At 43.5% G+C, this 12,956-nt stretch overlaps 1 protein-coding gene across 5 annotated transcripts in view; it reads left to right on the top strand.

Moving 5' to 3' along the window:
• LOC106571102 (ryanodine receptor 3) overlaps nucleotides 1–12,956 on the top strand; it is a 229,681-nt gene that overhangs the window by 169,543 nt on the left and 47,182 nt on the right. For all 5 annotated transcript variants that reach the window (XM_045695568.1, XM_045695569.1, XM_045695565.1 and 2 more), the window contains 13 exons: nucleotides 1,643–1,777; nucleotides 1,891–1,962; nucleotides 2,371–2,446; nucleotides 2,983–3,106; nucleotides 5,115–5,230; nucleotides 5,368–5,435; nucleotides 5,549–5,670; nucleotides 6,000–6,049; nucleotides 7,343–7,403; nucleotides 9,448–9,686; nucleotides 10,084–10,165; nucleotides 12,075–12,205; nucleotides 12,621–12,739. In XM_045695568.1, coding sequence (XP_045551524.1) covers nucleotides 1,643–1,777; nucleotides 1,891–1,962; nucleotides 2,371–2,446; nucleotides 2,983–3,106; nucleotides 5,115–5,230; nucleotides 5,368–5,435; nucleotides 5,549–5,670; nucleotides 6,000–6,049; nucleotides 7,343–7,403; nucleotides 9,448–9,686; nucleotides 10,084–10,165; nucleotides 12,075–12,205; nucleotides 12,621–12,739 — 1,395 coding nt within the window. The remainder of the gene's footprint in view (nucleotides 1–1,642; nucleotides 1,778–1,890; nucleotides 1,963–2,370; nucleotides 2,447–2,982; nucleotides 3,107–5,114; nucleotides 5,231–5,367; nucleotides 5,436–5,548; nucleotides 5,671–5,999; nucleotides 6,050–7,342; nucleotides 7,404–9,447; nucleotides 9,687–10,083; nucleotides 10,166–12,074; nucleotides 12,206–12,620; nucleotides 12,740–12,956) is intronic.

The following is a 12,956-nucleotide window of genomic DNA, read 5'->3' as shown; positions in this document are numbered from 1 at the left end:
GATACTATAACTAATCTGTCACTCAGTGAGAAGGTACTGTTGATACTATAACACTAATCTGTCACTCAGTGAGAAGGTACTGTTGATACTATAACTAACCTGTCACTCAGTGAGAAGGTACTGTTGATACTATAACACGAATCTGTCACTCAGTGAGAAGGTACTGTTGATAATATAACACTAATCTGTCACTAAGTGAGAAGGTACTGTTGATACTATAACTAATCTGTCACTCAGTGAGAAGGTACTGTTGATACTATAACAGTAATCTGTCACTCAGTGAGAAGGTACTGTTGATACTATAACACTAATCTGTCACTCAGTGAGAAGGTACTGTTGATACTATAACACTAATCTGTCACTCAGTGAGAAGGTACTGTTGATAATATAACACTAACCTGTCACTCAGTGAGAAGGTACTGTTGATAATATAACACTAATCTGTCACTCAGTGAGCAGGTACTGTTGATACTATAACACTAATCTGTCACTCAGTGAGAAGGTACTGTTGATACTATAACACTAATCTGTCACTCAGTGAGAAGGTACTGTTGATAATATAACACTAACCTGTCACTCAGTGAGAAGGTACTGTTGATACTATAACACTAATCTGTCACTCAGTGAGAAGGTACTGTTGATAATATAACACTAACCTGTCACTCAGTGAGAAGGTACTGTTGATAATATAACACTAATCTGTCACTCAGTGAGAAGGTACTGTTGATAATATAACACTAATCTGTCACTCAGTGAGAAGGTACTGTTGATAATATAACTAACCTGTCACTCAGTGAGAAGGTACTGTTGATACTATAACACTAATCTGTCACTCAGTGAGAAGGTACTGTTGATAATATAACACTAACCTGTCACTCAGTGAGAAGGTACTGTTGATAATATAACACTAATCTGTCAACTGGTGAGAAGGTACTGTTGATACTATAACACTAATCTGTCACTCAGTGAGAAGGTACTGTTGATACTATAACACTAATCTGTCACTCAGTGAGAAGGTACTGTTGATACTATAACTAATCTGTCACTTAGTGAGTAGGTACTGTTGATACTATAACACTAATCTGTCACTCAGTGAGAAGGTACTGTTGATAATATAACACTAACCTGTCACTCAGTGAGAAGGTACTGTTGATAATATAACACTAATCTGTCACTCAGTGAGAAGGTACTGTTGATAATATAACACTAATCTGTCACTCAGTGAGAAGGTACTGTTGATAATATAACACTAACCTGTCACTCAGTGAGAAGGTACTGTTGATACTATAACACTAATCTGTCACTCAGTGAGAAGGTACTGTTGATACTATAACTAATCTGTCACTCAGTGAGAAGGTACTGTTGATAATATAACACTAATCTGTCACTCAGTGAGAAGGTACTGTTGATACTATAACACTAATCTGTCACTCAGTGAGAAGGTACTGTTGATACTATAACTAACCTGTCACTCAGTGAGAAGGTACTGTTGATACTATAACACTAACCTCGGAATCCAGAGCCACATTTATTTGCGCTAGCTAGCTAACGATCTATCACATGAGATTAGTGTATTAATTGTGACAGAAATAATTGAAAGGGTCATTTACACAGTGTGTGTGCTTGTGTCCTCCCTGTGTAGGAGAGAGAAACGTACCGCTGGCCAGTGAAGGAGTCTCTAAAGAGCATGCTGGCTATGGGTTGGAACATGGAGAGGACCAAAGAGGGAGAGGCCATGTTCATCGAGAAACAAAGCAAGATCTCCGAGTCCACTCAGGTAGTGTGTGTGTGTTTTCATGTTTTGGAATGGCTAACGTCACCTACGTCGATACACCAGATCACCCATTTCTGTAGTTATTTATTCATTGTATTATCTTTTAATGTTGACAGGACAACGATAACGAATTCATCCCGGAACCACCATTGGATCTGAACAATATTACTCTATCCAGAGAGTTGCAGGTTGTTGCCATGGAACAATTGCTATGTTGTTATGTTATTGTTATTGAACGATGTCCTCCAGAATGTTTTACCCACTATCAAATCCTGATACTATATAATGTAATATGACATCATATCTGATGTCATGTTACTAAGCAGGTACAGTGTGCTGTGGGGCATGGTTGTTGCTCTGTACTGTGCATCAGACATGGGTTCACATGCTATTGGAATTTGTTGTGCTTTGTTTACGGTTACCTTTTTCAATCGGACAAATAGCATAGTCCCAAAAGTACTAACCCCACCCCGCCTGCCACTCTAAGGAAGAGTATTTGAAAGATTTGAAATAGTATTGGAACCCAGGTCTGTTGTACACCATAACACATTCAAGTGATTGTTCTCCATGTCTATGTGTGTGTGTTCCCCCTGTAGGGGATGGTGGAGGTCGTAGCAGAGAACTACCACAACATCTGGGCCAAGAAGAAGAAGACTGAGCTGAACAGTAAAGGTATGTAGTCCAGTCACAGGGCCAGTCATCCCTTGTAATCACCCAATGAGATACATGGTGTGTTTGTAAATTAACTCTGGAGTGCCAGAGTGAATTTGTACGTCTGTAAATTCTGAGCATTTCGCTCTCTCTTGGAGCGTTCAGATCGCACACTGGACGCTCTGGCCGAGGAGTATGGACACCTCACTCTGACCATTTTACTCTCCTTAGCAGAACTGGTTAGGCTGTTTTCATGTTATCCAGAGCGTTAGTGACTGTAGCTGTGCTGCTGGTAACACCTGAATTGCGTTGTTTTCCCCTGACGTTTACTGACACTGGTCATATTCAATGGGTATTGCGCAGCCGTAAATTCCTCAGGTATTCTGCTCTCTGGCACAGACGAGAAATCAGAGTAGATGGCCAGAGTGACTTTACAAACACACCCACAGTAACCACCCAGGAATACAGCATGCAAAGTGTACGTTCAAGCGTGTGTAAGACTTGACTGTACTTTTGTGAACGTGTTGCCACTGTTTGATGTGTGCTGTCTGCCCCAGGAGGAGGGAGCCACCCGTTGCTGGTGCCCTATGACACCCTGACAGCCAAGGAGAAGTACAGAGACAGAGAGAAGGCCCAGGATCTCTTTAAGTTCCTGCAGATCAATGGATATATCGTCACCAGGTCAGAGACTCCCCCTAACTTACTGCACCTGTCTGTTACCACCGAGGATGGATTGATTGATTAACTGATTGCTTGCAATCTGCCAATCACAGTTTCTTACATTCTGTCAAAGTCACGTTCAGTTGGCAACTGAATGTGTTAAAATGAAAGAGATACCACCTGAACTTTTATCCTGATGACTCACACTAAGTTCTTCAGCTGCTCTGTCGTTAGCTACATACTTCAGTCTGAGACTGCCAGCATTGAAGTGGTTTGTGGTGACGAGGGGCACGAGGAGTGTTGTACAAAACAAAACTCGTCAGAGATTGGATCGTCTCTAACCAATCAGAGTATCAAAAAAACACTAATCAGCTGACTAAAACACTAATCAGCAGACTAAAACCGTAATCAGCAGATTAAAACACCAATCAGCAGACTAAACACCAATCAGCTGACTAAAACACTAATCAGCTGACTAAAACACTAATCAGCAGACTAAAACACTAATCAGCAGACTAAAACACTAATCAGCAGACTAAAACCAAAATCAGCAGACTAAAACAATAATCAGCAGACTAAAACACTAATCAGCAGACTAAAACACTAATTAGCAGACAAACACTAATCAGCAGACTAAAACACTAATCAGCTTACTAAAACACTAATCAGCAGACTAAAACACTAATCAGCAGACTAAAACTGTTAGGACAGACGCTTGGAGACGAGAAGCAAGTACAGGGAGTGAACATTTTAGTTAATAAACAGACATGAAACAGGACAGCGTTTGGACACAAATTACATTAATGCTGACACGCGGATGAAACAGAGGAACAGACAGATGTAGGATATATCAAAACGTGAAGGAGTCCAAGTGAGTCTAATGAGCGCTGATGCGCATAATTATGGTGACAGGTGTGCGTAATGATGGGCAGCCTGGTGCCCTCAAGCACGCATCAGCGCTCATTGGACTCACCTGGACTCCTTCACGTTTTGAGGGGGAGTGGGAGCAGGCATAACAGTACCCCTGACGGGCCGGCCGAGACAAGGGAGATGGACAAGCCGGCTGAGGCGTAGAAGGCCGACGAGCCGGCTGAGGCGTGGGAGCCAAACGATCCCGCTGAAGCGTGGGAGCCAGACGATCCCGCTGAGGCGTGGGAGCCAGACGATCCCGCTGAGGCGTGGGAGCCTGACAATCCCGCTGAGGCGTGGGAGCCTGACAATCCCGCTGAGGCGTGGGAGCCTGACGATCCCGCTGAGGCGTGGGAGCCAGAAGATCCCGCTGAGGCGTGGGAGCCTGACAATCCCGCTGAGGCGTGGGAGCCTGACAATCCCGCTGAGGCGTGACATGGGGTGGGAGCTTGCCGAGCCAACCGAGGCAAGGAAACCTCTCGAGCCAGCTAAGGTGTGGAAGCCCGACGAGCCAGCTGAGGCACCTCCGGTTCCATCGGGTGTGCCTCACTAACAAAAACAAAACAAACTCCCTGATCCTTCCAACATGGGTGTCAGCATTCAGACGCTTGGAGATGAGAAGCAATTATAGGGAGTGAACATTTAATTAATAAACAGACATGAAACAGGACAGGGAAAACAAAAACGACATTAATGCTGACACAGGGCTGAAACAGAGGAACAGACAGATATAGGGAAGGCAATCAAAATGTGAAAGAGTCCAGGTGAGTCCAATGAACACTGATGCGCGTAATGATGGTGACAGGTGTGCGTAATGATGGGCAGCCTGGTGCACTCGAGCGCCAGAGAGGGGGAGCGGGAGCAGGCGTGACTAAAACAGTAATCAGCAGACTAAAACCGTAATCAGCTGACTAAAACAGTAATCAGCAGACTAAAACAGTAATCAGCAGACTAAAACCGTAATCAGCTGACTAAAACAGTAATCAGCTGACTAAAACAGGCTTTCATGACACTTATATATATATATATATATATATATATATATATATATAACTGCTGCAAACAAATGTCCCCTTTGGGGATCAATAAAGTACTATTGTTTGTTATTGATGTTCTGCAGAGACCTGAAGGACATGGAGCCGGACTCGTCGTCCATGGAGAAGAGGTTTGCCTACACGTTCCTCAAGAGGATTCTGAAGTATGTGGACTCAGCTCAGGAGTTCATTGCTCACCTGGGTGAGTCCACTCAGACATTGAATTAATTAATGTGCTTTGAAATATGGAATTGACAATTAATGTGAATGTAATTTAGTCAAGTTAGTGTCTAGTTTAAGTTTTATACATATTTGAACGTGTTTTGTTTTTCTTCCCAGAGGCCATGGCCACCAGTGGAAAGACAGACAAATCACCTCACGATCAGGAAATCAAATTCTTTGCCAAGGTATGGATGTAAAGTCTTTCAACAATAGACAGGAAATGAATTGTAGACACTGTGGAATAGGCTTTCTAAGCTCTGCCTTGATCCACCCCTTCTCCTCCCAACCTGCCCTATAGGTGCTGCTACCTCTCATAGACATGTACTTTAAGAACCACAGCATGTACTTCCTGTCCTCGCCCAGTAAGAACCTGAGCAGCAGTGGCTACGCCTCTAACAAAGAGAAGGAGATGATCACCAGGTAAGGTACCTGTAAGTGGGACTGGACACACTGGTGAATGACAATGTTGCCAGTCTGAAATCAACACAGAATCCCCAGCCACAGTCTTCTAATGTGAGTGTGTCTAGTCAGAGACCTTTAGACCTGTGAGGATCAGATAGAGGTGTAAGCAATATGGAGGAAAGTTCACCTAGCCTGGTGTCTAGGGAAGGTAGTTACGGGTTGATGTCAGACTGGGTACTACAATAAACATGAACAACTTGTGAGCTATTTTCTTGTTTTCCTGCTTGGTTCTTCTCTCCTTTCTTTCTCTGGTTGTTTCATTCCCTTTGCTCTCCTATATTTTCCAGCCTTTTCTGTAAGATGGCAGCTCTTGTCAGACACAGGATTTCACTCTTTGGTAAGGACCACCTCGTCATTGCCTTTACCTGTCTGTCAATGTCTTTACCTCTGTGCCAGGCCTTTACCTGTCTGTCAATGTCTTTACCTCTGTGCCAGGCCTTTACCTGTCTGTCAATGTCTTTACCTGTGTGTCAGGCCTTTACCAGTCTGTCAATGTCTTTACCTGTGTGCCAGGCCTTTACCAGTCTGTCAATGTCTTTACCTCTGTGCCAGGCCTTTACCAGTCTGTCAATGTCTTTACCTCAGTGCCAGGCCTTTACCAGTCTGTCAATGTCTTTACCTCTGTGCCAGGCCTTTACCAGTCTGTCAATGTCTTTACCTCTGTGCCAGGCCTTTACCTGTGTGCCAGGCCTTTACCAGTCTGTCAATGTCTTTACCTGTGTGCCAGGCCTTTACCAGTCTGTCAATGTCTTTACCTGTGTGCCAGGCCTTTACCTGTGTGCCAGGCCTTTACCAGTCTGTCAATGTCTTTACCTGTGTGCCAGGCCTTTACCAGTCTGTCAATGTCTTTACCTGTGTGCCAGGCCTTTACCAGTCTGTCAATGTCTTTACCTGTGTGCCAGGCCTTTACCAGTCTGTCAATGTCTTTACTTGTGTGCCGGGCCTTTAACTGTGTGCCAGGCCTTTACCAGTGTGCCGGGCCTTTAACTGTGTGCCGGGCCTTTAACTGTGTGCCGGGCCTTTACCAGTGTGCCGGGCATTTACCAGTGTGCCGGGCATTTACCAGTGTGCCGGGCCTTTACCTGTGTGCCGGGCCTTTACCTGTGTGCCGGGCCTTTAACTGTGTGCCGGGCCTTTAACTGTGTGCCGGGCCTTTAACTGTGTGCCGGGCCTTTAACTGTGTGCCGGCCTTTAACTGTGTGCCGGGCCTTTACCTGTGTGCCGGGCCTTTACCTGTGTGCCGGGCCTTTAACTGTGTGCCGGGCCTTTAACTGTGTGCCGGGCCTTTAACTGTGTGCCGGGCCTTTACCTGTGTGCCGGGCCTTTAACTGTGTGCCGGGCCTTTAACTGTGTGCCGGGCCTTTAACTGTGTGCCGGGCCTTTAACTGTGTGCCGGGCCTTTAACTGTGTGCCAGGCCTTTAACTGTGTGCCAGGCCTTTACCTGTGTGCCAGTCCTTTACCTGTGTGCCAGTCCTTTACCACTCTGCCAGGCCTTCAGCAGTGTGCCAGGCCTTCAGCAGTGTGCCAGGCCTTCAGCAGTGTGCCACAGTGCTCTGATTTATACTCGGTCAGCACTGCTTGTACTCTTTGCTCAGTGATTTCCATATCAATGACAATGTGTTTTCTTAGGGAGCGACTCGGCTATTATGGTGAGCTGTCTACACATCCTGGCTCATTCCCTGGACACAAGGTAAGAGCCTTTTATAGAGCCTGTAGAACAAACCTCTGTCTTCTCTTAAAGGTCCAATGCAGCTGTTTTTTCATCTCAATATCAAATCATTTCTGGGTACAAATGAAGCACCTTACTGTGATTGTTTTCATTTAAAATGGTCAAAAAGAAACAAAAATAGGTTCTTAGTGAAGAGCAATTTCTCAAGCAAGAATTTATCTAGGACTGTCTAGAAGTTGTCTGAGTGGGGAGGGGAACACCGACGACTAGCTGTTATTGGCAGAGAGGTTTGGTACTCTCTTTTTTTATTGGTCTATTAACTAATTTAATGCCTGGTGATGTCATCATGGTAGGCCAAAACTCCATCCCATCAAAACAGGCTGAAATTTTCAAACAGCTCTTACCCTAAAGGGGAATTATCATAATTTTCACAATTTCATAGTATTATTCCAACATCATAGTGTGGAAATATATATAAAACACTGATTGAAACCTCATCTCCCTGCAACTTGATGTTCTGGTGCCTCTCGGGCAGTTCAAAATGTTGACTAAGGACCTCTTTGCTGAGGAATGTGATTGTTTTTCTTGAATGGCTTGTAAATGCTGTAGTGTTGGTTACAATTCTCCAGCCTCATCCCTTCGTTGTTTATCTAAACAGGGGCAGGGAGGATGCTTTGTTATTGTGTCTATTTCTGATTGGCCCTTTAAATGAAATAAAATAAATAGTAAAGGGTAAGAGAATGCTTACGACGTTAATGTAAATAAAGACTTTAGCCATTTCTCTTCATCATTATTCTTTGCACTCATGTGAACACTAGTGTTGCTTTTGTATCCATGTAAATCCATCCATGCATGGCTGCTGTAGGAATCCATTAAAACAATGGCTCCCCTGTGTGAGGACAATATCTTATGAAGGTCATTACTGACCAAAAGCTCAGCCATTAAATACTGAACCTGATTTAGGTACAGAGGTTCCTTTTTCACTATAGGAGAATCTGTTACCTCTCCATCTATTCTGTCGTTCTTACACTTCTCCTTCTGTTCTGTCGTTCTTACACTTCTCCTTCTGTTCTGTCGTTCTTACACTTCTCCTTCTGTTCTGTCGTTCTTACACTTCTCCTTCTGTTCTGTCGTTCTTACACTTCTCCTTCTGTTCTGTCGTTCTTACACCTCTCCTTCTGTTCTGTCGTTCTTACACCTCTCCTTCTGTTCTGTCGTTCTTACACCTCTCCTTCTGTTCTGTCGTTCTTACACCTCTCCTTCTGTTCTGTCGTTCTTACACTTCTCCTTCTGTTCTGTCGTTCTTACACTTCTCCTTCTGTTCTGTCGTTCTTACACCTCTCCTTCTGTTCTGTCGTTCTTACACCTCTCCTTCTGTTCTGTCGTTCTTACACCTCTCCTTCTGTTCTGTCGTTCTTACACTTCTCCTTCTGTTCTGTCGTTCTTACACCTCTCCATCTATTCTGTCGTTCTTACACTTCTCCTGTTCTGTCGTTCTTACACCTCTCCTTCTGTTCTGTCGTTCTTACACTTCTCCTTCTGTTCTGTCGTTCTTACACCTCTCCTTCTGTTCTGTCGTTCTTACACCTCTCCTTCTGTTCTGTCGTTCTTACACCTCTCCTTCTGTTCTGTCGTTCTTACACTTCTCCTTCTGTTCTGTCGTTCTTACACCTCTCCTTCTGTTCTGTCGTTCTTACACCTCTCCTTCTGTTCTGTCGTTCTTATACCTCTCCTTCTGTTCTGTCGTTCTTACACTTCTCCTTCTGTTCTGTCGTTCTTACACCTCTCCTTCTGTTCTGTCGTTCTTACACTTCTCCTTCTGTTCTGTCGTTCTTACACCTCTCCTTCTGTTCTGTCGTTCTTATACCTCTCCTTCTGTTCTGTCATTCTTATACCTCTCCTTCTGTTCTGTCGTTCTTACACCTCTCCTTCTGTTCTGTCGTTCTTATACCTCTCCATCTGTTCTGTCATTCTTACACCTCTCCTTCTGTTCTGTCGTTCTTACACCTCTCCTCTGTTCTGTCGTTCTTACACCTCTCCTTCTGTTCTCTTCCTCCCCTCCCAGGACAGTGATGAAGTCAGGCTCAGAGATGGTGAAGGCTGGGGTCAGGACGTTATTTGAGAACGCAGCGGAGGACCTAGAGAAGACTCTGGAGATGCTGAAACTGGGGAAGTTCAGCCAGTCCAGGAGCCAGATGAAGGGCTTGACCCAGAACATCACCTACGCCACCACCGCTCTGCTGCCCATCCTCACAGCTCTGTTCGAACACGTCACCATGCACAACTTTGGAGTCTACCTGCTGGGTGAGTTAATGTTATTTTAATTAATTTACACTGGTAGCATCATGTGCTTGTCCACTAGTGCAATGGTTTTCAAACGTCTTCTCTGGGAGCCCCAGCTGTTCCGTGTATTTAAACTATTCCAGAGCAAGCACAACTGATTCAACTTGTCAACTCATTATCGAGCCCTTGATTAATTGATTCAGGTCGGCTAATTCAGGGCTACAACAAAAATGGTGAAACATCTGGGGCTCCCCGAGGACAGGTTTGAAAACTCCCCTGCCCTTATGCATCACAGGATCACTCAGTGTCAGTCAGATTGAGCAGGATGCCCATCGTGGCCTTCTCTGAAAAAAAAGAGAGTGTTAAATTGACTGAAGCTTAGCCTGGAAATCTGAGCTGTGTGTGTTGTGTTTTCCAGTGGATGATGTCCAGCTGTCGTGCTATCGCATCGTGACCTGTCTCTACTCACTGGGCACGGGGAAACACATCTTCATAGAGAGGTATGAGGCCTCATCCCATCAGCTACTGCAGGATAGAGGATGACGGTGATCAAATCTCTCTGGATGATTGGAGGAGAAAGACTCCATCCAACACAGACTGGAAAAATCACAATGTCTGTAATCTTTTATGTATTCTATGTTACGTTTGAGTGCTGTAAGTGGGGAAAAAAAGACTGAAAGCCGAAACGCGTTGGTTCTACTTTTAGCAAAAAATGAATTCCATTGTCCTCTGTGTTGCTGAATCTCCTCTGTCCTTCAGAGGGCTGTGACGCAGCAATGTACACATCTACTGTAAATGTGAATGGACGGTGTGTGTGTAATAATGTATTTTGGTGTGTAATTGTGTGTGTGTGTGTTAATGTCTCTGTGTGTGTTAATGTCTCTGCGTGTGTTAATGTCTCTGTGTGTATTAATGTCTCTGAGTGTATTAATGTCTCTGTGTGTTAATGTCTCTGTGTGTATTAATGTCTCTGTGTGTATTAATGTCTCTGTGTGTGTTAATGTCTGTGTGTGTATTAATGTCTGTGTGTGTATTAATGTCTCTGTGTGTATTAATGTCTCTGTGTGTGTTAATGTGTGTGTGTGTGTTAATGTCTCTGTGTGTGTTAATGTGTGTGTGTGTGTTAATGTCTCTGTGTGTGTTAATGTCTCTGTGTGTGTTAATGTCTCTGTGTGTGTTAATGTCTTTGTGTGTGTGTTAATGTCTCTGTGTGTATTAATGTCTCTCTGTGTGTGTTAATGTCTCTGTGTGTATTAATGTCTCTGTGTGTATTAATGTCTCTGTGTGTATTAATGTCTCTCTGTGTGTGTTAATGTCTCTGTGTGTATTAATGTCTCTGTGTGTATTAATGTCTCTGTGTGTATTAATGTCTCTCTGTGTGTGTTAATGTCTCTGTGTGTATTAATGTCCATGTGTGTATTAATGACTCTGTGTGTGTTAATCTCTATGTGTGTGTTAATGTCTCTGTGTGTATTAATGTCTCTGTGTGTATTAATGTCTCTGTGTGTGTTAATGTCTCTGTGTGTGTTAATGTCTCTGTGTGTATTAATGTCTCTGTGTGTGTTAATGTCTCTGTGTGTATTAATGTCTCTGTGTGTATTAATGTCTCTGTGTGTGTATTAATGTCTCTGTGTGTATTAATGTCTCTGTGTGTGTTAATGTCTCTGTGTGTATTAATGTCTCTGTGTGTGTATTAATGTCTCTGTGTGTGTATTAATGTCTCTGTGTGTATTAATGTCTCTGTGTGTGTTAATGTCTCTGTGTGTATTAATGTCTCTGTGTGTATTAATGTCTCTGTGTGTGTATTAATGTCTCTGTGTGTGTTAATGTCTCTGTGTGTGTTAATGTCTCTGTGTGTATTAATGTCTCTGTGTGTGTTAATGTCTCTGTGTGTATTAATGTCTCTGTGTGTGTATTAATGTCTCTGTGTGTATTAATGTCTCTGTGTGTGTATTAATGTCTCTGTGTGTGTATTAATGTCTCTGTGTGTGTTAATGTCTCTGTGTGTATTAATGTCTCTGTGTGTGTATTAATGTCTCTGTGTGTGTATTAATGTCTCTGTGTGTGTATTAATGTCTCTGTGTGTGTATTAATGTATCTGTGTGTGTATTAATGTCTCTGTGTGTATTAATGTCTCTGTGTGTATTAATGTCTCTGTGTGTGTATTAATGTCTCTGTGTGTATTAATGTCTCTGTGTGTGTTAATGTCTCTGTGTGTATTAATGTCTCTGTGTGTGTATTAATGTCTCTGTGTGTATTAATGTCTCTGTGTGTGTATTAATGTCTCTGTGTATTAATGTCTCTGTGTGTGTTAATGTCTCTGTATGTATTAATGTCTCTGTGTGTGTTAATGTCTCTGTATGTATTAATGTCTCTGCGTGTGTTAATGTCTCTGTATGTTCCCTCCAGGCACCTACCAGCCCTAGGGGAGTGTCTGGCCACCCTGGTAGGAGCCATGCCTGTAGCTTTCCTGGAGCCTGATCTCAACGCTCACAACCCCCTGTCTGTCTTCAACACCAAGACACCGCGAGAGAGGGCCAGTAAGTCACTACTCTGCAGTCACAATACTATCAGGACCAATCTATCTTGATAACAACCCAGATCCCCTTGCATTGACCTCCACTACATCCTTAGTTCTACTGTAAGGGCCGTAGTCCTGGACACAGGGCCGTTGTCCTGGACCATGCATTTTAGTCCAGGACCAGTTTTAATCAACGTCTGGGAAACCAGTCCTATGTACTGTATATTAACGGTGTATGATGGTGATCCAGGCTGTATCACATCTGGCTGTGATTGGGAGTCCCATATGACGGCGCACAATTGGCCCAGCGTTGTCCGGTTTTGGCCGGTATAGGCCATCTTTGTAAATAAGAATTTATTCTTAACTGACTTGCCCAGTTAAATAAAGATACAAAAATGTAAAAAATGACTAACTCTCTGCCATTCTCTGTACAGTCTTGAGTATGCCTGACTCTGTGGAGGAGATGTGTCCAGAGATGCCTCATCTGGATCGCCTGCTGAAGGACATCAACGACATCTCAGAGTCTGGAGCTCGCTACACAGAGATGCCACAGGTCAGTGGGGCTTGGACTGCAATTAACATGCTGTTATCGCTATATCTGTTATCGCTACATCTGTTATCTCTGTATCTGTTATCGCTGTATCTGTTATCGCTATATCTGTGATTGCTATATCTGTGATTGCTATATCTGTATTCGCTATATCTGTTATCGCTATATCTGTTATCACTGTATGTTTTACCATGAAGCTGGATGTTCCTCCTGTTTCATG

The sequence above is a fragment of the Salmo salar genome, chromosome ssa15, assembly GCF_905237065.1.
Source record: "Salmo salar chromosome ssa15, Ssal_v3.1, whole genome shotgun sequence".
Taxonomy (NCBI): domain Eukaryota; kingdom Metazoa; phylum Chordata; class Actinopteri; order Salmoniformes; family Salmonidae; genus Salmo; species Salmo salar.
Note: the sequence above shows the minus strand (reverse complement) of the source record. Positions and strands in the feature narration are given on the sequence as shown.